This window comes from Nyctibius grandis, chromosome 7, assembly GCF_013368605.1.
Source record: "Nyctibius grandis isolate bNycGra1 chromosome 7, bNycGra1.pri, whole genome shotgun sequence".
In the NCBI taxonomy this organism is placed as follows: Eukaryota; Metazoa; Chordata; class Aves; order Nyctibiiformes; family Nyctibiidae; genus Nyctibius; species Nyctibius grandis.
In genome coordinates, this window is record NC_090664.1 from 52,456,766 (window position 1) to 52,481,819 (window position 25,054).

The 25,054-nt window shown below is 43.5% G+C and overlaps 1 protein-coding gene across 1 annotated transcript in view; it reads left to right on the plus strand.

The window, feature by feature from the left end:
- The window catches only part of LOC137665994 (5'-AMP-activated protein kinase subunit gamma-2-like), a 116,741-nt gene that overhangs the window by 27,255 nt on the left and 64,432 nt on the right, over positions 1 to 25,054 (plus strand). Inside the window, exon 2 of the mRNA XM_068405529.1 lies at positions 16,625 to 16,839. Coding sequence (XP_068261630.1) covers positions 16,625 to 16,839 — 215 coding nt within the window. The remainder of the gene's footprint in view (positions 1 to 16,624; positions 16,840 to 25,054) is intronic.

The following is a 25,054-nucleotide window of genomic DNA, read 5'->3' on the forward strand; positions in this document are numbered from 1 at the left end:
GAAATGTCTCTGTGAGAGCCCAGAGCTGAGTAAAGGAGGGATGAAGTGTCCGTGGATGGCTGTGAATATCGAGGCATTTCCTGCACCCTTCGCTTCATAGATCTTGCTGGCAGATAGTTTCCTTGTGTTCAGGCTGCATTTCTCCTGTCTTGATGTGATGTTATTGAGGTAAATCCCCTGTGTCAGCCAAACCAAATGGCTCCAAGTGCGAGAGAGGAAAGCCGACAGCTCCTTAGGGAAGGCGAGGAGGAGAGGAAGGAGATCGAGGGAAAGGACTGAGCCAGTTTTCCTTGATCACGTTGTGGCATGTGATGGGGAATCACAGGGTCCCCGGTTGCGTGTCCTCCCACCTACAGCAGCCGTCCACATGCCTGTCACACTCTGACACTGGATCTGCAGCAACCGTTGCTTCAGCTGGCTGCTGGCACGGATTTATCACCAGTGGTGTTGAAAGCAGAGCCAGAGCAAAATGTCATTAAAACTCCAGCTCTAGACATCAACAAGAGAAAAATGGGAAAGGATTTATCAGTGTGAATGAAAACAACACGGTATGTTTTTTTAAGCAGAGGTTTGGGATATTTTCTTTTGGATTTTGATTGATTTCAGGTGACAGATCAAAGGAATGAAACAAAATATAGTTAGTAATGTGTTCTGTTGTTCCTGCATGGATTTATTTCTACCCATTCCTTGCACGCTGCCATAGTACGTAGGTGTGTCGTGGCCGAGAGCACCTTCACCACTGGTAGAACACAGGACATGGGGAAGCGAGGTCATCGATTAGCGCCGTCGTGTCTCAGCAATGACAAAGTTACCTAATTATGTCCGTCAGGGATCCTTTTGCTAATGGCATGCTGCTGAGGGACTAGCACAGACTGTGCCTTGTTTACCTTGGCCATTTTAGTGGCTGAGCCCGCTCTGGTTGATATCCTCTTTGTTTCTGTAGCCCTCACCTCCTCCTGCGGCCAGCTGTGCCCGAGCCCCCTATCCAGGTCTGATTATTTTCCTTCACACTAAATAGTTTTGATTCCCTGTCAGAGCCCTTTAGTTTCATTGCGGCTTTGTTTGCTGAGATGAAGCAATGCACTCAGAGCACAGAGTAATACAAATAGTCATAATTTTGGTGAAACTGTCCCCTGGCTCCTGAACTCTCAACCTTCCTGCCCTGCCCAAGTGACTTGGCAGCAGCAGCACCGGTACACCAGCTCCTGTCTCTTCTTGGTTTAAACCTACTACGCTTCTTGCTGCTACCACACTTGAATGGAAGTAGGTGCCTTCTCCAAAATCTGTGTTTGCTAGTCTTAACCCTCTGAAGTTTCAAGTCTGTGTTAGGAGGGTGCTTTCACCCAAACCACAGGACTTTGTGGGGTGGCAGAACCTGGCACAATCTGTGCTTTGGAGCGGGGCTGAGCACTCCTTTTGCATCATCGGGATGGACAGGGCTAAGGCCAACGCTGCCAGAGATCCCACACTTGGCTTCACGTAGTGTGAATACTTTGGACATAAGCTCTGCAAGGCTAGTGGCCAGCCACGTGATGGTCCGGAGGTCACAGCTGGCCTGGGATGGTGTTCAGCTTGTACCAGCTGCAATCCAATACCGATACAGCTGAGTTGTTCCAAACTGGATCCCGTTCAAGTTCAACAGAACTTCAGGGTGATGCTTTGTGTTCAATCCTGGGCATGTAGTGATAGGACAAGGGGTAATGGTTTTAAACTGAAAGAGGGTAGATTTAGATTAGATATTAGGAAGAAATTCTTGCCGTGAGGGTGGTGAGACACTGGCCCAGGTTGCCCAGAGAAGCTGTGGATGCCCCCTCCCTGGCAGCGTTCAAGGCCAGGTTGGATGGGGCTTTGAGCAACCTGGTCTAGTGGAAGGTGTCCCTGCCCATGGCAGGGGGGTTGGAACTAGATGGTCTTTACGGTCCCTTCCAACCCAAACCATTCTATGATTCTGTGATTCTATGATCCTGCATCAAGAAAAAAGTGTCAGCTAAATGCCAGCTACCTTCCACAAAACAGTGATTGAATTGCTTTTACAGTGGTGAAGCTTTGGCAGAGTACATCTGTTTAATCAATGCAATAGTTTAAAAATAAAAAAAGCCTAGAAAAAAAACAAAAGCGTCTTGGGGCCACAGCTTTACAGTGTGATGGAACAAGTGGTCCAAATGAACTGCTGAAGCCCCCTCATGTGACAAGAGCCTGTGAGGATAAAACTTAGGGAAACATTTGGAGAGCCAGGAGCATTATTCAGTACTATCCTGTCCTCTCCTGAAATGAAAACATTGCAGAACTTCCTGATGTTCTTTGCAGTCAGTCTGTAAGCTCTTGGTTGGTAGGAGTTAATGATCATATGTTCATGCTGTCTCTGCAGTGTCATCTTCTATTTTTCTGGGGGTGTCAGGAACATAACCAGCTGTCAGAAATAATAGAGGCTCAGGAAAGCAAAGGATGTGGTTTTCTTGGCAAGTAGAGTCTCCTCGTCTTACGTCCTCTGAATCTGGACTGGAAGGACTAGACACCAGTCCTCTTTTTCGACTGGTTTTTGCAAGACCTGGCTCAGCTAATGAGCTATCAGCCATGAACCCTTATCTAGATGGCTCTTTAAAACCAGCTGGTCTTTCACCATCTGACTGATTCTTTCGTGGTGAGCAGCAGCAGATGACTCTCAGCATCAAATACAGTTTCGCCAACATTCAGTAAACTGGGATAATATATAGCAATTTGCTACTCGCAGAAGTGCCCGAAAACTTGTCACGGTCTGTTTGTGGAGGCAGGTTCCATCTAAATGGCTTTCTGAATGGGAGCCCTGGGTATCTAGGGGATATGCAGGGACTGGGGTAGTGCTCTTGTCCAGAGCTGCCCGTGCTTCGAGGAACAGGTTGCAGCACTGCCTCACTTTAACAACTGAAAACAACCAGCTTTCCAGTGCAATAGTTACTTGTTACAAGGAGAAAACAGCTCATAAGTTATTTTCAGAAATGAGGTCAAAATAATGCAGCTGGGGAGGGAAGTGACTGGCGCAGCGAGTTGGTAATGAGATACAAAGCCTTTCCCTGCTAGCTTAAATCCAACTTCAGTCAGCAGCAACTGAAATCTTTTATCATTTGACAGTTGTTCAGTGCAGCCTTTGTGGTGTTGGCTTTGCTCTGTGACGTCTGAGTCAGTACTTGCATAACCAGCACCCTGCTCGGCTGCCTGGGCATCGCACGGACCTGCACGGGGCACCAGGGCAGGGAAGCACCTGCTCCTCTTGCCGAGATCACACTTGTCCTGGGAAGAGGCCTCCTGCTCTTCCAGAGGTTTTAGGTTGAACGTACTTTGTTCCTGGTTTGAAGCCCTGAACCCTGTCTGTTTACAGCTGTGTGGGTGGACAGGGCAGTGGGGTGGAGGTTGTAGTAATCATCTGCTCTGAGTTGAAGAGCAGCACTAGAGCGGCTCTGCCAGTGCTGTTGCAGCAGCCTCACCAATTGCTCGATCTGGTCCTGGCTGGTGGAGCCATCCCTTCCCCAGGAGGTCTGGGCCAGCTCTCAGGTTCTCTCCTTGCAGCCTCCTCTGAAGCCCCTCTCCACGTCTGCCCCTGTGTGCACAGATTCTTGAGAGGTTAAGACCTTATATAAAAGGGCATAGGTGTCTTCTGTACATTTCCTTTCCTTGACCATTGTAGAATTACAGAAAACAATAGGGCAGACGGTCAGATCACTGCCCAAAGGTTGTTCTCTAATGCAGATCTTCTAGTAATGGATGTAGTTTTCTTACTGATCCACGTAGGGAAGGAGATACTGAGATCAGATATTTAAGACCTGTCCATGCTTTTCTTCTCTGGCACGTTAGCCAGTCGCAGTTGTTTCTGCTCTTTCCCCTTGTAGTATATGTAACGTTCATATCATAGACTTTGAGCTCTCAGATATTGCCTTGTCCTAGTCAGAGTGGTAGCAAACTTGGAGGAAGAGCCTCTGCAAACGTACCTGCTTGGAGATGCACTGAGCTTTTGCCTGATGCAATGGAAGCACCAAGCACTCTGTTCACCTCCTATGATTTTTGTGGCTGCTGGATTTGCTGAGCTTCTGCAGTTTGAAGTGCGCTAGTCCTCTGGGTTTGTCACTTGGCTGTCTTGTACGTGAATGGATGTGGCTCAGCCTTCCTGAAGTCTGAGGACTGAAGTGATGGCTGTGAAATCCCTGCCCTGCTCTTGAGTATGAACTTGAGTGTGAAATGAGGATAGTTGAGAGTGTCAGTGTGAACTGCCTGTCCACAGCTGATGGACCAAAGTCTCCAGGGACTTAGGGAGAGACCTGCAAAAGTGTGAGAACTGGTGTCATGGGAGGGAGAGGCAGAATGAAAGGGCAAAGGTAGATCTGCTTAAATAGATCAGATTTCCCCACTGAGTGAGGGAAATCTCTGGCATGAAGGTGTCCCCTGCTCCTCAGAGTCTGCTGTTTAGGCACTCACTCTCATCATGCTGAGTCCTTTTGGCTCCTACTGTTTTCATACTCTTTTAGCAGGATGACAGCTCTGAGGAGTAAAACAAGCCAGGAACGTGACTGCTGTCATGTGCTGGTGGCATGCTGTAATAGTGACCTGGGATGGGCTGTGGGGTGAAGCTGGGCTTGGATGACAAGGGAGGGGAAGGATTTCCTGGAGAGGAAAATTGCCTGGCCAGCCCTTTGGAAAATGTAAGCGTGCTCTGGTGAAGGGCACTTGTGCTCCTTCCTGCCAGCAGCTTGCAACACCACAGAGCTGGGTGTTGAGAGGAGGTATCAGCTGCAACCACCCTGTGTCATGCTTTTGGGGGCTGGTCTTGCAGGCACTCTGGTGAGTAGGAAAGCGGATGAGGAAGGTTTAAATCAGCCTCCAAACAGAAGGTGAAATAACAAGAAAAAAGGAAATGTGTGAGGAATTCCTCTAACTCATTCGAATAGCATCAGTCTCTAGTGGAACTGAAGTGCAGCGTTTAATATTTTAGCAGGAGGCATAGAGAGGAGAGGAGATGCTTGGTCTGCAGAAGAAGGAGGTAGATCAGGAATCAAGAAGGCATCTGTGGCTGGGAAGGTACAGGCCAACCTTGTATCGTGTAGTTGGCACAGAAATATCAGAAATGTGTGTGGTCAATATAAACACTTGGCAATAGAGATACAAAATCAGACCAGGTGTTGGTTGATCCAATCCATCACTGAAGTTTAGTCCCCTCCCATGAGTTTGAATTTTACTCATGGGCAGGTAAGAAGGATAAGATGATGGAGTTTAAGGAGACCTCCAAAATGACAGGATCATTGAGTATCCCAAGGCGAGTGTTTGTTCATTCCATGTGACGGTATTTATCCAGGTGTGTGTTTAAAGTTTCCTTTAGGCTTACGTTAACAAAGTAGGGATTCATTTCTGGCTGCACTCTTCCTTTAAGCAGGATGGGCTCAAGTGCTCATGGCTCTGTTGAGCATGTAGCATGCTTGCTAAGCATGTTTGACTCGCACAGTCGTGGCAACACCAGCATCTAAAACTTTGTAGACCTTTTAGTAACCTCGGATAGCATCTTGGGGTACCTCCTGTCTCCATCCTGGAGTTTCAAGGTATAGATGTGATATCGCTGTTCTTCAGCCTCATCTCATTGCTGGATGTCATGACAGTACTTATGTTAGTGGTAAGAATGTGGAGAATTATGGCAAGAGGACAGGGCTTCATTTGATTATTAAGCTTACCCAGCTTCTGTGCTGGGAGAAGAAAATAAGATGGTAATTGATTCCTCATATATGGGAAGCATGGACTCGCTAGTGGTAGATAAGTACATCCCAATCCAGGGCATATTTTAAATCTTTTGATATAGTTGTGGGTTTGGTACATGGCAGTGAAGCTGCCTTCTCCTGTTTTTTCTCCCTTGTGCCCTCAACCAGATCCTAGATGGACAACTCTGTTCAGAGCAATTGTTAGAAGAACTTGGGCTGTTGTTTTCTGTACACTTCAAGTGGTAGAAACCAGCAATGCCACTGTACAAAGGGATTCTGCTTTCTTCCTGGCCCCTTTCCCCCTGCCCTCATACTTGTGCCAAGACGAGCGTTCGACCTGCATTGGGAAACCAGTCCAGGTTAGAACTAACCAGAAGGACAGGGATCTGAGGTCAGTTGTAATCTAATCTACATCACTTTGAGATCTAATGGTGAAAGGCAGGAGGCGGCTGGTGCTGTGTGGATCATTTCACGGGAAGGAGAGAGTTAGTAGTCTCTGAGCAGGCTCGTGTCTAGAGAAAGCAGCCATTTACTGCACTAATGTTCAACTAAAAGCATGATCCAACACCAATGAAGGCAATGGAAATTATACTGCCAAGTGGCGTAAGGAGCAGGAGCAGGCCCATAGCAATTTATTTTCCATCAAACAAGAGCCATGAAGTCATTAGTTTTTCTTCAGGCAGCTTTGGTAGGTGTGTTGGAGAGCACTGTGCCGTCTCTGCTGTGCCATATGCGCACAAAAAGATTAATTCCCAGGTTAGCAAGACAGGAATGATGATGAGACAGAAGGCTGAGTCAGACACAGTGGGGAGAGGCAAATGCCACCGGCTGAAGCAGTGCTTGGACTCCTGTTGAATTTTGAAAAGAGCTAGAATGAGGGAGATTTTTTGTTCTTTTAATAAGAGAAGAACAGAGGGTTTGAAAAACATGCATTTCAGAAGCAAAGAAATTGCAAATTACAGCTTCATTCTAGCTACAGCTTTCCCGAGGATTTGGAGTACTTTGCAAATGTTTAATTACTCTCACCTCAGTGCCCTCGTAAGCATTGCAGAAAATAAACAGAAGTAAGCTGTGCTGCGAGACTTGCAATGCAGCGGTAACTCTGGTGCCTTTACTAGCACCTCTAGAGCGATTTTCTTCATTGTAAGAGTAGGGAAGTGAGGCTAATATAAGCTGATAAGTTAGAGAGCAGGTCCCAGCACCTGAGTCCTGAAGACTCTGCTCCGACAGCCTTACAACCTGCTCTTCCGAACCACAGAAAGCGGCCCAGGCTGAACGCTTGCCTTCGCGCCGTGTGGCCGTGGCTGTGTGCAGCGTTACAGTGTGCGTTCCCGGGGCACCAGCCCAGGAGCTTTCAAGTGTGTGCTTGTACGCAGGTGTCGCAGTGGTGTTTAAGGGCATTAGTATTCTCTCTCTTGGTTACACAGAGAGTAGATGTACTATGCAGATGAAATCACCCGCAGTGAGTTCAGTGGGGTTCTGCAGGCTCGCGTTTAGACTGTGCTTTTCATTAACTTGGACCTCTAATGACATATTTGTAAAATGTTTGGGGTTTTTTTCAGTTTCCACAGGGTGTTCCTCTGCTTTAGCATGTTACAGAAATAAGGCACGTGGTTAAGGCACCGATTTAGAGCAAGCAAGCAAAGAAAATATTTGCCTCAATTCCCTCATTTTTTAAATTTACGTAGGATGAGCATGTTATAAATCACAGGAGAGGCAACAACTTACCCTGTTCTGCAGCCCCCCAAGCAGCTGCTTTTGAAAAGCTGACATTTAGTGCAGTGATGAAGTATGAAATCCCTAAGTGTGAAATCAAGCATCAGAACAAGCAAGTAATTACTTCCAAACCTGTCTTTATATGTTGCGCATTCAACATCCCCCCTCCCACCTTTCCCTCATTAATTTTCCTCCTCTTTCCCTTTGCCTGTCAAAATGTAAACCCTTCGGGTCGGGGTCTGTGTTCTCTTCTGTTTGTGAAGCACGTTGCCCACAGTAGGTGCTACCAGAAGCAAAACCCCAAGGATGATGATGGTAACTGTGGTTCGGAAGCTTTGCTGTGCCACACCAGGGAGAGGTTGCTGGGGCAGAAAGCAGTTGTAGGAGCCTCTAGCAGAGGACAGGGTGATGGAGAGACACAGTGCTGGCCACTGAAGTGTCCCCAAAGACAGGCAGTTTGCAGCTTTCTGTAACGGCAGGGGAGCATTTAGCTCAGCTGGGCTCAAGACAGCGAAGAAAGCCGAGACAGGACAGCTGAGGTTAATGCGGAAAGAGCTGTTAAATGTTAGCTTTAGCAGCCAGCCGTCTTTGCGAAAATAGAAAACGAAAGTTATTTCATTAAAGCCTCTGAACACAAAGTCCTCTGTGAAAGTTTAAATGCCAGGTGGTGTATTAAGTAAATAAAGGAGCCCCGCTGTAGGCGTTGTTTCTCACAGGAGCCGGCTGTAACCAGCACATAGTACAAGTGACCATGTGAATCTCTGCCATGTGATGTAGTGCTGTGCCTGGCTAACATGCCGGTACGGGGCTGGGAAGTCAGAGGAGATTTTTCTTTCAGCAGTTATCGGTACGTTGATAAGGGCCAACTGTTGCACGTGGCTTATTTGCATGGATTGGCTGACGCTCGTTAGTCATCTGGTTTGGATCAGAAAAAGAAACTCGGGGTTTGCACAGATGTCATGTGTCTTTGCAGTGCAGTTTGAATGAAGAGGAGTGACTGATTTTCATTTTAGTGACTTTTTAGATTGGTATCACAGTAGTGTACAGTTAGCTTTTGTTATAACCCAGCGGTTACCCCCAGGCAGGGTTTGCAGAATGTCATATCCCACTGTCACAGAATCACAGAATCACAGAATCAGTTGGGTTGGAGGAGACCTCTGGGATCATCAAGTCCAACCTTTGACCTGACACCACTGTGTCAACTAGACCATGGCACTCAGTGCCACATCCAGTCTTTTCTTAAACACCTCCAGGGATGGTGACTCCACCACCTCCCTGGGTAGCCCATTCCAATGCCTAATAACCCTTTCTGGGAAGAAATTTTTCCTAATTTCCTGATTATGGGCAGTCCTGGCTTTGTGTACAGCAGGAGCCATTTGGAAGGTGGCGCTCCTCAACTCCTCGTGCTCTGCTGTTGGTGGCAGGATTGGAAAGTTAGCCCGGTGATTTGGAAAGTGAAAAGCTGGTATCGGGGAGCTTATTGACCCCACGCTCTGCGGGTGATGGACACACAGGAGGGTGTGCTTCTCAGAGGGGTGCATGCCCAAACCTCCTTCTTCTGCTTCTCGTGGTTCTACAGGATGTTTCCCCATCATGCTGTTACCTGATGAGGATCACTGTTAATACTTTACTCCTGTCATTGGCACCTGTGCTGGGCAAGGTACGTGTTGCCTGTGTTTCTGGCAGCGCGTGCTGGCCACAGCCATATGGTGTCTGGTAAAGTCTTGGTGCTGACTCTCTCAGTATAATTACCATGCTGAGCTAGTTGCACATGCCTGGCTCAGGCACTTATTCAGTGGCTGCCTCAACCATTACCAGGACCTCCTCATTTGTTGCCTGTCAGGCTGTCAAACAGCAGTGGGATGTGCATTTAGCTGTCTCAAAAAAACAACCAAACAAAGCCATTCTGTGCCATCAAGCTCGTGGCTGATCTCTGTTTCTGTGCTATGAATTATTTGCCCATGGTATCCTCTCCAGTATTTGCATGACAAAGGAGAAAGAGTGGCAGAAAATGGGGAGTCAGAAGCCAGGTTGGAACCTTCCTGCCAACGAGAACTAGAAAAATCCCACTGGGAGGGATGCTCTACGCCAGGATTTCTGGTCTCTGCTTGCTGTGTTCGGATCCCATGTAGCTATTGCTTTAAAAGCAACAGATTCATAATTGTAGACATGTCTGGATCCTATATACTACTTCCTACAGCCCTAAGAGCCCAAGTTCACAGCCCTTGACAGCCATCTCTCTCCTGATAACCAAGCCCCCTGGTCAACTCCTGTACTCTGACAGAAATTTGTTTGCTGATTAGAGGAAAAATTCAAGTCTGTTGAAGACAGGCAATGCAAAACCGAAAGTGAGGAAACTCATCTAGTTGTAGAGAATAACTAATAAAAACTAAGTGTGAAAACGCAGGCTCACTGTGGGGGTTTCAATCTCAAAAAGGTGCAAAGCTTGGGAGAAGGAGAGGGTAAAAACAAGCTGCTTTCACAGCAGGACCAGGGGAGCTCTGCAGGGTGGATCCCTGTGGCCGGGAGCCTGTCAGATCGATCCCACCTGATGGTGCAGAGGTGATGACTGCGTTGGTAATGTGGCCAGAACTTCTGAAACGACAAACCAACACAGAGCCGACCCCCCCCAAGGCCTGCAAAGCCCCCTTTGTCCGAGGTGCGAGGTGCAGCCTGCTGTTCCCGGGTGGTGGGTATTTGAAAGGCTGCTCTAAGGACATGAAGTACTATTTCAGTTACGTTTGTAAGCCATGCTGACATAACGTGTCAAGCCTTTCCAGATTTGTCAGGTACATTTAACAAATGTAAAATACCCAACGTATGATTCTGGGCAAGGTGGAAGATCCTCTGTCTCATCAGGAGAAATCTGCAGCAAACCCATTAAAGGATACAGCGCTGGGAAGGTGTTTCTCCTGAGCAGCCTTTCCTCATAAAGGGGCCTTGAGATGTTCAGAAGGAAGAACAATTCTCAAAACTTCACTAATTAAACTCTTCAGCTTCTGATTTTCTCAGTTTTACGAGAAGGTGTTACATTGCAGTATCGTTTAGACACGTAAATAGAGCACAAGCGGAGGAGAATGGGCTGAATCCTGGAAACTGATATGGCTTTGTCTAAGGTTTTACAAAGTGAAATAGCTTCTAAAGCAAAAGTTGGTGCTTCCAAGTTCAGGTTTTTCTGTGGCTGAAACCACTTAAGGAGTGGTTTCCTTTACTATGTTTGAACTAATATAAAGAAATTAGATTTTTACTGCAGAAGTGTACATTTCCCTGTGAAACTTTTCAGGCAGCATATGACATTTTAATGACTTAAAGGGTGTATTTTTCTCTTCCTTTGATTAATAAAAAAATCTGAAAGATGTTTTTGGAAACAAGTAAGGTTCCCATTGAATGATGTACCAGCTACATGAAAAGCCATGGAGTTGTTTCAATAGGATTGAAACAAATGTAGTTACTAACGCAGGTAGGATAGATGCTGCTCAGCCGGAACCAGGGAGCGTGGATGAAGGACTGGAGGCCTGGCTGTTACACGAGTGTCGCACTGTGATCACAGCTATAGGCTATAGGGTTCGACAGCAGAAGCTGTAGTATGAGGAGAGGCATCCTGAATTGGTGTGTAAGTGAAAATGCTAGGTATGGCAGGAAATTTCCTGGGCACTGTCTATCATATTTTTGGTACAATAACTCTTAAGATTACTTTTCAGGCTTAATTTTACTAATTTTTTTTTAACTAACAGGTATTTTACAACATTTAGTGTCAGTATCACGAGTACTATTTGAATAGAAACAGCCAGTAGCCAATTACCTGCTCATGGGTTCATAGTTTTACTGCCATTAAGCGGCATTAAACTTCATTTTACATAATTTGCATCAATTTGCTTATGTGTCAAAATTAACATGGTATTGTGTCTGAAGAGTGAATCAGCTTAATGAACAGCCGGCTCACCTCAGATTCACTTGTGCTGCTGACTACTTAAAATTCAGCAGCCGCAGCCTGCCGCCTTCTCTGTTTCACTGCCAGCTGAAGGGTGGAAATGAAAGGACAGTGTTGTCCTGGGAGGGAATCAGAAAAAACGTGTCACATGGAGCAACTGCAAATGGAAATTCTTTTTGTTTTTTTTTCCAAGAAGTTTCAGTCTAAATGATAAATGAATATATCCTTATATATAAACTTGAAAAGCGATTTTAGCAAGAGCTTTACGTGTTAGCAAAGGCATTATCTGCTTGACCAGGTACAGGATGAGAGAATACTGAAGTGTGATTCCTAGGAAGAGGTAAACTGCACAAGAGATTTATTTTTCATGGCCAGTAACTCTCACCAGTTTTAGCTACTTCATCTTAAGCGCACAAATACAAAAGTAAAGTTGGAGAGCAGGCTGCTGGCTGTATCCTTTGGGCCCTCAACGGGGGAGTGCCACTCTATGCCCAACCACCCGAAGGCAGCCTTTTGTACGGAGCAGCGGCACATCCCCGAAATCCCCGGCAGCATCATTTGTGGGCGGGTGGCTCCAAAGGCTCATGGGGGCTATTTTTCTTTCTGGAAAAGGGTTGATATAAAAGGGTGGCTTTGGCAGGAATGACTGGGCTGTGAGCATCCTTCCTCCCAGAAACCACCAGATGCATCCTGCCAGGGCCGGCATGAAATGTAGGTGACAGAACTAATTGTGGGTGTCAGCCAGGGAATGTAGGAAATGTAGGAGGGGACAGCCACCCTTCTTCCCTTGGGAGTGCGCGAATGACAACGTAGTGCTTTATCCTTTCCTGTTACATATCGGTAGAGGGCTGGTTTGGATCAGAATGCCCAAGTAGGTGGGTGGAGAACTTAATGCTGTGTAAAATAAGAGCTTTATTTAAAATAAGTAGTTGCAAATACCTAGAGAAACAAGTGAAAGTAGCAACATGCCCAGGGAAGTGGTGGAGTCACAATCCCTGGAGGTATTTAAAAGACGAGTAGATGTGGTGCTGAGGGACATGGTTTAGTGGTGGACTTGGTAGTGTCAGGTTAACGGTTGGACTTGATGATCTTAAAGGTCCTTTCCAACCAAAACGATTCTATGATTCTATGTTTATTTTTTTATGTTTGTGACCAATTAAATAGCAGTTAGTGTTGCGTGCTAACTTGGGCCAAAGTAGTGGGCTCTGCTGTACCAGCAGGACTTTCTCAGAGCTCTGGCATCCAACCTGTGATGCGTGGCTAGATCCCAGCTGAAGTTGCTCAAGTACAGGCACAGAATTGAATGTTGGGCCACCACTGTGGGCCACCAGAGACAACCCTGTCACGGGGAGAAGGCAGCTGGAGACGGCCTCATTTTGCTCAGAATTCAGGCTAGTGCTATTTAGTTCTGTTAGGATCTCACATACATATTCTGAGTAAAGTTATACTATAATACGAAAGCCATTTCTTTACATTAATGCAATTTTGCACCATGTTTTCATATATATTTATGAATATTCTTATTTGTATGCATATTCAATTAGGCAAATATCAGGAGTTATGATTCATCAATATGGAGAACACAAAGTTATCCTCTTTTTTCCCTCATTTTGGCCCCAGAAAGGAAATGTCAGAATGAATCAGAACAAAATACAACTCTTGGACTGTTGTAAAACTGGGCAGTGACAATCAGTAGAAAACAGGACACAACCTTGTGTTAGCTGGTGACACAGTAACTGATCTGCTAGACTTTTTTTTCTCTCTTTTTTATTTTTTTATCTAAAATTTTTGTCTTATGTTATGGAAAAAGGAAGAGCTATTTAGTTTCTTAACATGAAAATACCACATTTCATTATGCATTTCGTTGTCTGATGAGAGAAACATCAGCATAAGAGATAATTACTTGCCATGTTAGTTCATCTTGTTACCGGAATCAGTAGAGTTTGGAGCCAATCTCAAAGATTGCTTCTTCTCCCAAATCCTATGTAGATATTGAATTTTTTCAGCTTCATTATAGAAGACTTTAGAATTCTTGGCTAGTTTTCACTGCTTAATTGTTTTATACGTACTTTCTCCAAAATGAACTGTTTCCAACCATGGGCTATAGCTGTATCTTGTCTCTTCAATGGAATTCTTTTGTGGGAGAACAGGGCAGCTACTGCACCTACGTATAACTATCTGTTTACACCAATGCTGCCTGTTTTGATGGCAATCCAATAGGATTAAAGTTAATACAAAGTTCTGCTACTCCTGAACTGATTTTGGTCTTTAGTACAGATTTTCATTCTTTTATGTGGCAGGCTTTTTATAAGATCCTTTGTAGGGTTTAGGATGTTGAGCTGTATCACAGCAACCAAAAGTCTTTAATTTTAATAATCATAAAAATATTTAACATTTCCTATGGGATTATTCCTTCAGTCTCAGTATTGTACAAATGTACATAACATAGATACCACAATAATGCTATGCGGTAGGCTTTTAAATACCAAAGACTGAAAAGCTTAATTACATAATTTAATCAAATACCCTGCAAAATAATTATAATTTTCCCTCCACCTCTGTGCAGAAATGGAGCCACAGAAAAATTGAATTTTAAATGTATTAGGGTGTGACTCACAGTGAGTACTTTATGTTTTAAGTGCCTAGTTGAAACAGACAGTTGTGAGGCTCGGAGTGTTCCCAGTGAAGTTACTAGAGTCCCAGATCCATAAAAACTCACGCCAAGTGTCCAAGGCTGGCATCCAAAAGGAGACTCACCGCCAGCGAATGTTCTTATAAAATGGAAGCCACGCTGTCTGTCCTGGCTGTGCTGTTACACATCTATAATGAGGTGGCAATAGTTTTTGTAGGATGTAAGAGATGTTACTTCCTTGGTCTCCTTTGATCCACATCTTCCTGTGTCCTAAAGATGCCCTCTACACTTGGTAGGCCAGCCTCATTAGGACGGTGAATATGTGGTTTCCTTGTGTCTGGTAATAGCTCTTTCGGCAGAGCTTGTTGATAGTGGAAATGGTTTTTGTAGACTTGCTGAATACATTAGCGCAGAATGAACACATCCCAGCAGCAAGACTTTAGGATCTAATGGTGGTTTTCTCCCTTTCAGTGGTTTTACATTTGCATCAATTACAGCTACCATCCACCTCAAACTCCAGTCTGAGTGCTCAGGAAACATTTGTACATCCATAAAGACACAAAAGAGCAACTTCCCCAGAACTGTTTATCTAAATTTGTCTGTAAGCAAAAACTGACCAGCCAAGTTAGGTGTCCTTTTAATCCTTCAGGATGCGGAGCACTCTCCAGTCCCACTGAGATCAGCAGGAGCTGAGGACATTCAAAATACAAGGGTTATTCTTCCTGCCTCAGCCTGTGGCACGACACAAGCCAACATTTGTATGTACCTACAACACCCAGTCTCCACTGGATCTGTGGTTATTGCTGCTTGGCTGGCAGAGCTGCAGGTCTCTGTGAAATGAAATGGAAGTTCTCAGAGGGCAGCTGCAATTTTGGAAAAGGACTGAAGAGAGTGACTGAGTAGGAGGTCCTTTTTTGATTCCAGCAAAGCTAAAATGTTTAAGTGAGTGTTAGGATTTTCTTTGAAAGAAATAAATACATTACAGTGCAGCACTAAAACCACTACAAATAAAACACATTAGAGCCTAATTATTTGGCAGCTTTCTTGATGAGTGATTCTATTATCTTAAAGTTAAGTCTCTTCATATGTAAAAGCCCTCAAGAAAGGTTGTTTTCAATGAAGAATGGTGGCTAAAGAACAGTTACCTAAATTCCTTGTTAATGCCTTTAATCATAAGATGTGGTAACTTCCCCAGATATGTCAGGAGTAATAGTTTCTTCAAGTAATAGATCCCTCCCTGAGTTCTTGGATTTTTAGTCTTCTGAGTCTAGCATCTTAGTTATTACTGAGTTTTATTCTTACTTTCCGTCAATACAAACTTTTCTTTGAAAATACTGTCTGTGAGGTAAAACATGACACTGAGAGGTCATGAGTATACAGTGAGTTGTACTAATGCACTTTACCCCAGGTTGAAAGGAGGGACCAGTGGAGGCTGCACGTACACCAATGCAAAGGCTTTGAATGGGAAAAAAATCTCTGGTGCAGAAATCTCTGGTGGAGCCTTGAAAGGTCACACCGAGATGAGCTAGACATCCTGGAGATGCATTGTCGTGTCCTCAAACACTTGTTTGAATGCCTTGGGATTTTATGCTTACTAAATGCTATCTATCTTATCTGCTCTCTTTCAATGGACTTGAGTCCCCTCTGGACTAACTGACCATCTGCACAAATCTCTGGCAGTACAAGAAGTGAACCAAATTCAGAGATCATATAGGTGCCAGCAGCCCACTTAAAAATATGTAGCTCCGTTCAGCCTCACAGTTTTTATGTCTGTCCTGATTTATGCTGGCGTAAGAGAATCATCCTTTGTTTGCTGACGTACATATAGATATAACAAGAAACACAGATGTTGTAACTTGAGTTTTCTAATTGGATGTGGATGTCTGCTGGTTCTTAAATGGACAATAAATATAGCTTAAATAGTCTGTTTGATCACAATTCAGAACTGCCCTAAGAGCACAACCAAAAATACAGCTGGGGTAGATACGTGTGTCAAATAAAAACAGGATGCTCACGAGAGAAATGATCTGCTGCTGATACTGAATTTCAGCAAAAGATATGAATAAACTTTCTCCTCAAAGGCTGCTGAAAACAACTCTACTTTGTATAAAGGCGTTGCCAAGGGCCTTATAGAAAGCAGACTGAGGCTCATGGGAAATACACCCTGTTTCTTTTCGCCTCTGCTCCTAATTTTATTCTAACTGCTGGATGAGATACTGTTAAAATAATGAAAAAGAAGAAAAAGCAACCATTACAGATCTTGAGCCATTTGCCATGAGATAGCGGTAATCCTGAGACTCACAGGAGTATTAAAATGATAACAATAAAGTAATAGCAGTGCTGAGGATCATTTTAGAGATAAGCAATCAGACAGGAGGTTAATACAACACGAACCTCCAGCGCTCTCGTCTTGCCACTCTGCCTCCCTGTAAATGGATCAGACAGTTCAACCAGTTGAACGATTAAAAGAGTTTTAACGGCGAGGCGGAGCAATTGTCTTTCATATATGAGGAGGTGAGATACATACTTCTAGTCTGGGGAAATGTGATGAACAAATACAGGTTCACTGTAAAGCTGAGATTTGTCTGCTTTTCTTCTGAACTGATCTTTGGTAATTATTCTTGTTTACAGCCTCTGGCCTCTCCTCTTCTCCATCTACCCCAACCCAAGTGACCAAGCAGCCCACGTTCCCTCTTGAATCCTATAAGCATGAGCCTGAGAGACTAGAAACACGGATTCACTGTTCTTCACCTCCAGACACAGGGCAGAGATTTTCTTTGCCTCCATCTCAAAGCGCAGCCAAGCCTCCTATCATGACACCAGCTCCCTGTGCTACCTCAAAACCAGTAAGTAAAGCATGTGTCCAGTTTTCCACTGGGAGATGTCCAGGGTTGTGTGTTAACTGTTCGTTGTATTACAACCGATGGGCTAGAGCGTGTGTGTCCACACTGTGGAACAGAACAAGGACAATGTCGTGGCCTTTTACTTCAGACTTGTCTCAACTTTCCGAGTATTTGGCTGACAAGGCACTAGGAATCCAAAGGTGGTAGCTCCCCTTCTGATCTACCCAAATAGCAACTAATTTTTGCAGTACTCTCAAGCAAGTTTGGGAGTGGCTGCAGATCCCAGCATACACTCCTGAGATGCCACTTCAGAGGAGGATAAAATTTTATTTAGGACTGTCTTTTCCCTCCCATTGCAAAAGCTGATGAGAGAGCTAGCAGCCAAGGAGAACGTGTCAAAAAGAAATTCACAGTATGAGCTGCAGGGGTTTTGAGTTCCTGCTGCCTCTGGAGTCTGAGGTGACTGGGACAGCTGGTGACTAATGGCACTCATTGCTATCACACCTCCTGCCCCAGCTCAGAGAGCAGAGGAAGAAGGGCAGCATTACCAAGGTATTTATCCAGCCCCCCACATAGCAGAGGTGTCTACGTAAGACAGTTTCTTCAGCCCCTGGGAATGCATGAACTCAGCAGTTCCTGGGAATACATGAATTCCAGCCTCGGATACTCTCCACCGCACCACCCGCACTGCATGCCATTGTGCCTCCTCCCCTCTCCCTTGGCCAGCCTGACCCTCAGAGGCATTGCTGCTCTTCTCGTTTTGTGCTCCTCTGCCTTTCTGTCCCTTCTTTCTTTTTTGCATTAATTCCTTTGCATTAACTGTAGCTTTCCGTTCACCTTTCCCCTGCCTCAGGGAACTAGAGGACTCTGACCTGTCACCAGAGTTAACTACCCTGCATCTGTCTTTCCCAGCTTTTCTTCTCTTTTTTTTTTCCTCAGAATATAAAATCTTTGACATTTTCTGTATCTAGAAATCTAGAACTGTAAAGGACATAAAGGTTCATGAGATCTGTTTCCCTGTTGAACAACTACAAGTTCTGTTGAGTTCCATTTCTTAGTAATTTATTTAAAAGCAGGAAGTTTCCTCCCACTCACCCATGGGAAAGCTGTTCCAGGACCTGCATACGCTACCACAGCAGTCCCCAAACCTTTTTGCTTTTGTGTTAGGTACCTCCACAGCAGCACCAGCTGTTGTTATGCTGAAAGTGTTTAGGTACCAGATCAGTGTTCACATACTACTTTCAAGTCATTCACACACAGGCCCTGTTTTGGGGACCCCTTCTGTAATGGTTAGGAACTCTCTGATTTTTAACCTAATTTTTTTTCATGGACAGGTTATGACCATTTGCTCTTATAATTAATAGACATTTTCATTCATTGTTTGTTACATCCTCTTGTACCTGTAGCCAACCTTTGTTTTTCTAGATGAAGCAAGCCAAACTCTCCCTGCAAAATACAGGCTTTCTGTTCTGCTGCTATGCAAAAGTAAATAATTAAAATATTAAATAAAATAAATCCTACATTTATAGTTAGGGAACTCCAGCAGTAACTTTTCTCCAGCTAACTCACTGCCTTTCCATGTAAGTAGTAGTCTTGGGATACATAAATTATGAAACTCAAAGGCTTGTACGACACAAAAATATTTTTGGTAGGTTTCAGTCAGTCATATTATTTGCATATGAATGTGCTTATCTGTGTTATGCAGCTAGAGAGGAGTCTTTTGTGCCTGTTAGAACAGAAATGGGGAAACAACATAGTCTTAGCACGTTTCACTGACGGAAAGACTGAAAAGTTTGTTTTGTTTTTAATTATTTGCTGAATCGGACAACATGAAGTTGAGTAGAAGATGCCAGAATAAAGAAACAGAATTCTCTGCAAGTATTTATCAGCTGTTGTGGTTGTATATATGTACGAGAGAGAGTCTGGATGGAAATTCAACATGTTGGACTGATTATTATCTTGTTCAGAAGATACAGAAATACATAGGATGTATAGCTCCCGATTATCTTTGTTTGGTACCCTCTGTACTCATTTCTATCTGAGAACAGAGAGTGTGCAGGGCTGCCAGTGAATCATTAGGTTTTTGTTTTACTTGGGAACAAATGTCAGCAGCTTCAGATCTGTGAGGAACAAAGCCCTGGATGTTTAATTTTCAACAGAGATCAGAGAGAGAGATTTACCACGCTCTTCTAGTAGGAGAAACTCTTTGAGGAGAGAAGGGCTAAGTTCCTGCAGAAGGGCATGAATCTGCAGCTGATGGGTGTTCACTCAGGACTGTTGTGTCTTTCGATCCCCCTAAGTTATTTACCTAGCATTCCTTTACACATATGACAGCACCAGACCAACATTCTTGATTTCAAACATTTCATTTATTCTGAGCTGTGTGTTCATAAATACATGTTTTCACAATGCACGTGCCATAAACAAATCTGTAAAAGGCAAACTTGATTTCTTGTTTACTTAGATCACCATTTCGTGGCATAACAATTCCAATTATCTTAAAAACACACTATAAATTATAAGATAAATGGTTTCATAGTGGCCGTGCTGTTAGATGATCTGTTTAATGACACAGAAACTTCTGTGTTGACATCTGAAACGAGAAGATGACTCTTATCTACGGGGCTCTGTCAACTTAGATCTCATTTACTTATTACATTGTTTAACTAGTGATGATAATGTGTGAGATCCCAGATCTATTATAAATAATTCATGATTGCCATATATATTGCAGTAGCAAAGAGGAACCCTTGAACCCAGACCCGGAATTGTTATCAAAAAACCCCCACAGAACAGCAGATAACTATAAGAAGGTCCAGTATCAGAATTTGGACCTAATCTTAGCTCATTTTTGTAATTAACTGCATTTGAAACTGATCACGTACTTGTTTTAATATGTCTGAGACTGTGGTGCAGAATGGCGAAATCTGTTCAGTAAGAGAGAAGGCATGGAGGAAAGAATAAAAATATTTATTTCCCAGCAGATATAATCAAAATCTTTCATGTTTTAGTAGCACTTAGAACAGTGTATGTTTTTATGTGATTTTTAAGCCTTAAATTCTGGCAAGGGAAATAAAAAGTGGGCGACAGTTCCTCACAGAGGGAGATCCTCCTTCATCGAGTATCATCTCAACACAGTATACAAACCTAAGCAATTAACCTCATGCTAAATGAATGTCTGCGATAATCACTAAGGTCTGGATTTATCCCACCTAACTTTAGAAACCTATCTGAGCTGCTTAAGTTGGGAGTATTGTAGCTCTGGTTGTCTCTATATCCCACAGAGAGGCATTTGCAGGGGATGAATCTGATCTTCAGCGGGCTGAACAGCCTATTGTGCTGATGATAAAGGGAGTGACTCCGGGTGTTGCATTTCTAACTGAGGCACTTCTGTTAGGTGCCCAAAGCTAGATGTGATGAGGCTGTGACACACCATCGCAGCAGCTCTTACAGGCTTTCCTCTGGGCGTGTAGGTGTTCGTAGTGGTTGAGTGAGAAGGTTATAATGAGAAATTGAGCTGATAAGAGATCAAAGCTATGCCAAGATTACTGTGCTTTGCATTACATGGGGAAGGAGCAATTTGATTTTTCACAGTACAGTTCATGACTCTGTACTTTGGCCTTGTTTTGTTTGGACTGTGTAACCTTCAGGCAGTAAGTGGTAAATGATAACTCTTCTCTAATGTGACATTACTAACCACGAAAGGAATGTAGAGAGGTTGCAAATTCAATAACAAACATGTTTGCCCTGTTTCCGCTTTGCTGGTATTTTAAAGTGGAATGTAGTATGTTGAGCTTAATGTGGTTGGATCCTTTTCAGTTCATCCTTTCTTCTTCCACTGATGCATAAGACACTGTGAAAATAGCAGTATGCCCTGTTTCCTGCAAACACAAGCATTTTTGTGGTACATCATTTCCTGGCCTTTATGGGTTTACCCTTTCCCAGCATGAGAGGAGTCCAGGCCAGAGAAAGAAGATGCTAGCTCCAAACTGAGGAGTTGCCTTTGAGTTCTCTTTTGGTGAAAAACAAGCTTCCTCTGCTCAGAAGAAGTGACAAAGGCAGAACATGCTTACAAATGGCCCTTTCCATATGATTGTGTAGTTAACCACTGTTCTCCAAATAACTTCTGAGCCAAGTAATTTCTCAGAACGTTCTTAAAAAGAGGGCATCTCAGCCAGCAGGTAGTCTGAGGCTTACTCGTAAGCTTGTGTGAGCAAGTCCTGTTAAAACTGCAGATACAGCACACAGGAGGGACTGAACGAGCCCAGTCTGTATTCATTTTACACAGTCCTTGCTGCCCCAGCATATGGAAGAGAGACCTAACATACAGCTGGGACTCTCTCTTCCAGTCCCAGATACAGAGAGGGAAAGAAGATTGTTTCTGCAGCTACCTGCTTGCTAAACAGTAGCACTTCCCTGCAAGGCTATTCATGCTGTTTCTTAGCCAAAATGTAGTAAACTCAAAAACAGAGCTGTTAACTTGTTCAGCGTGAAAGGCTATTGCATCACACCCTGCTGCTGGCGAGGAGCCTGGGAACCAGGATACGTGCAGCAGGTCCTTCAGTTTGGCTCTCTCCAGAAAGCCATGCCACCTATCAGAGCTCCATATCTAGCTGGCTGACTGAAGAGATTTAAATCTGATGAAGAGAACAGAAAAGTGTGCTTTGATTCTGATGTTGTCTTAAAAAAAAAAAAAGCACAGGCTGGGGAAAAAAGGAATCCAGTCTGCAAATGTACAAGAACTCCCTATTTCAGCATTCGTGTGGTTTAAGGCAATATATTAGAGTGCCAAGACATTACTGTGATTCAGCTTTGATTTACACCACAGGAAACTGATCACAGAAATTAGAGCCAGAAAGGCTGTCATTTACCAGTGAAGAAAGCTCTTGCGGGTGGTGGTGTGTCCAGGCTAGTTCTAAGTGCTTTGATACCAGCGCCCCTTTTGGGAGATGATTCTGTTCTCTAACAGATCTTATGGGCTGTAACAAGCCATCATTGTTTAAACATTTCTCCCTGCTAGAACTGTTGCTGTCCCGGTGAAAGTGTGTTTAATTTAAAAATGGTATATATTTGTCCAGCAGTTGGCATTAACTAACTAGTTGCAAACCTAGTAAAGAAATAGCTTTTTGATGAACTACATAACAATGACATACAATATTAATGGAACAATGTTTTGAGCTCACCTTGATTTGATTTCAGTCTCCTTTGACAGAGCATCACGGTGGCTCCACTGAATTGAATACAGGCTCACAGGAGAACTATTTAAAGTGGTTGGAAAGGCCATAGTGAGATTCAGTGGGACATAAAGAATAAATTAACCAGTAAACTCACTTGGAACTGAACATTACAAAAATAGAAAGCTTCAGCTATACCACACTACTTCTTTTTAATTACAGCTCCCATTTTATTAATATTCTGTTCTCCCACTTCACCTTCTTCCTATTAGTTGTATCTTTTTGTGTCACATTTGGTATTTTCCTCTCCTTTTAGTATTTAAAATATGCAACAAACATCTTACTATCCATTTTCTACTGGTTAATTTGTTTTTTTTAAAGCTACTTATTTGGTTTAGAAGGAAACACATCCAGTCAACAACCTCCTGAAACACTGGTTTCCTAATGTATTTATATTCTGGTTGCAGTGTTCAGATTCACGGCAGTCAGTCTCAGGGTGCACGGAAATTGTACTGCATAGAGATGATTATTTCTGCCCTAAGGAAATGTGTGTCTGTGTCAGCTTGTGGCTTTTTCTGCAGCCACAGAGATAATTCAATCAACTATCTATGGATTCACTCAGTGGAGAATTTATTTTAATGGCATAAAGTCCTACAATTCCTCTTCCTCCTAGTCCTAGATCAAGAGGAGAAAGGCGAGGTGGAAAGGATGAATAGCCAGAATGCTGAGTCCAATCAATTCCCAGCTGCTTTGACAGCTCTCATAAGGCTATAAGTAGCTAAGGCAATTAAAACTAGAGCATCTATGAGTCTTTTTTAAGATACACATTGGTACCAAAATCATGACCCCAGCATCCTGAAGACAGAGTTAGTGGCTTACAGCTAAGTTACTTTGATCACCCTAAGTCCTGCACCATGCATGGTATAAAAAGGCTAAACCTAAGGATCTGGCCTCATGTGTCTATATAAATAGATATCTCTGGAATAAGTAACATGACGTAAAAGGGTGCTTTGACAGCCTGGTTTTACCCATTGAACTGACTTCTCATGGCACAGTTTGTTTCTGAATTTTAGACTTGTTAATTTAATCAGTATCCTGTTATTTCGCTAGAAGATCGGAACTTCTCGTGAGAGTAAGCTCTGTTAGCGATTAGAATCCGGATACGTACTCTCTGATTTAACGTAAAGCTGCAGCTTAATACAGGATCGCTGACAGACTCTTACCAGCTATATCTGAGCTATTTTGGAATGCAAAAATTATTTACCATCTAGGCTGTTTATTCACAAAGCAGTAGGGATTATAGACCAAAGTCTTTCCATGAGAATGGAGGAGAGATGCACAGTTTTGAACCTATTCTGTTGTACCATGCCTGCATATGTATTGGACTAGAGGGAAAATACAGCTAAGAATAAGCAAAAAATGCTTATGGGAGGGAACTCTATGAATTCCTCGCCATCTTTATCTCTCTTAGCCCTGTTTTGTCTGTATTGTATTTTTAGATACGCTGTTTTTAGTGGCCAACAGAGCTTCAAAGAATGCAAAAAGCTGGTTGATACCAAAAGGACATGGACTCCATAAAGCAGTGATACTCCTTTCTCACTTCCTCACAACATTCCCCAGTCCGTTTCTCTGACTGGATGAAATAAACTGTTGAAGTTGGGAGAAATAAGGGGGACATCACAAACAACACTCAACTTCTGTACGGCTTCTTTCCCCCAGCTTTCATATTTTTCAGTGTCACTACCTGCTTGTGCATGAGGAGAGCAATACCACTCTTTAAAAATGCAGCTTGTGCCTGTGTTTTTTTCTTTTAAGATTACAATCAAGCAAGTTTGGCCATTTGAAAGTCAGCTGCATGGGCTGCTGACTCAGAAGAGGACTAGATACCATCTTGGCAGCAGCTTGGAAAAATGTTTCCATTGTGCTGGTGAAATGAATGCAAAATATTTATTCTTTGAGCTTGTTCACAACAGCATTCTCAGCTGGAACTGAGGGTGGGGCCATGTGGAAGACATTTGTAAGAAGACAGTAATGATTTGTATGCATAATCTTATTTTACGATTAACAAAGGACAAGGCTCCTACCATATGGGGCTTATAAGCTGAAGTGTAAACCGGTGAAGTAATCAACAGAGAATAAAAGAGAAAAGGTAACGGAGGCAGAAGGTCAGCAAAAGAAGGAGAGGGGACAGAATTCAAGAGGGGAGGTTTTAATTTAGGCTTTTTGCACGTTTAAGGTTACAGGAAATTGCCAGTGATAAGGTTAATACCTTAGACTTGAAATTTTTATCTGTCATACTATTTCACTTACAACTGCACAAGCCAGGGCATCTGCGGTACGTAGAAAGTCGTCTTCCTTGTACCTCAGAACAAAAAGTTACTAATTGCTATTTTGTGGTATATAAGCACATATGATTCAAGCAGAAAAATAAACGTGATTCTTGCCCTGAGGACCTTATTGTCCAAGAGCCTGATCTAGCAAAACAGGCCAGGCAAATTCTAAAACCGTAAGAAAGCATTGGCTTAAACAGGATCGTTCCGAGGCACTGCTTCAGGTATATGCTTGCGGAATAGATTGTAAGTGTAGCCATAACACAGCTAGTAATGACGGAAGGCATTGAAGAAAGGTAACCTGAAGGTTACAGCACTGAGTGGGGTTGAGGTTGCTGTGTATTTATGTTGCTGAATCTCAGGTGCTGTTTTGTTTTGGTTAATGTCAATGTGATAAAGGCCTTGATCCAGGAAAGCACTTAAATGTGTGGTTAGTTTTAAGTATGTTGGTAGTCCTGTTGGAGTCAACAGTGCTAGAGCACTTGAAGCTATGTGCATGCCTTGTCACTTTGCTGGATCAGGGTCTTTGTACAATTTTTATCGTCTATTAAAACACAAATGACTAACACAAGTACTGAAGATGAGAAAGGAAGGTGATGGACAGACAGAGGATGGAAAAAAGAGTTGGGGAAAACATTAAAGGTTCAGAAAAGACTAAGTGAGGGAAGGAGCTTGGGAATCAAAAAAGAGAGCTCCTGGCGACAATGGAAAATA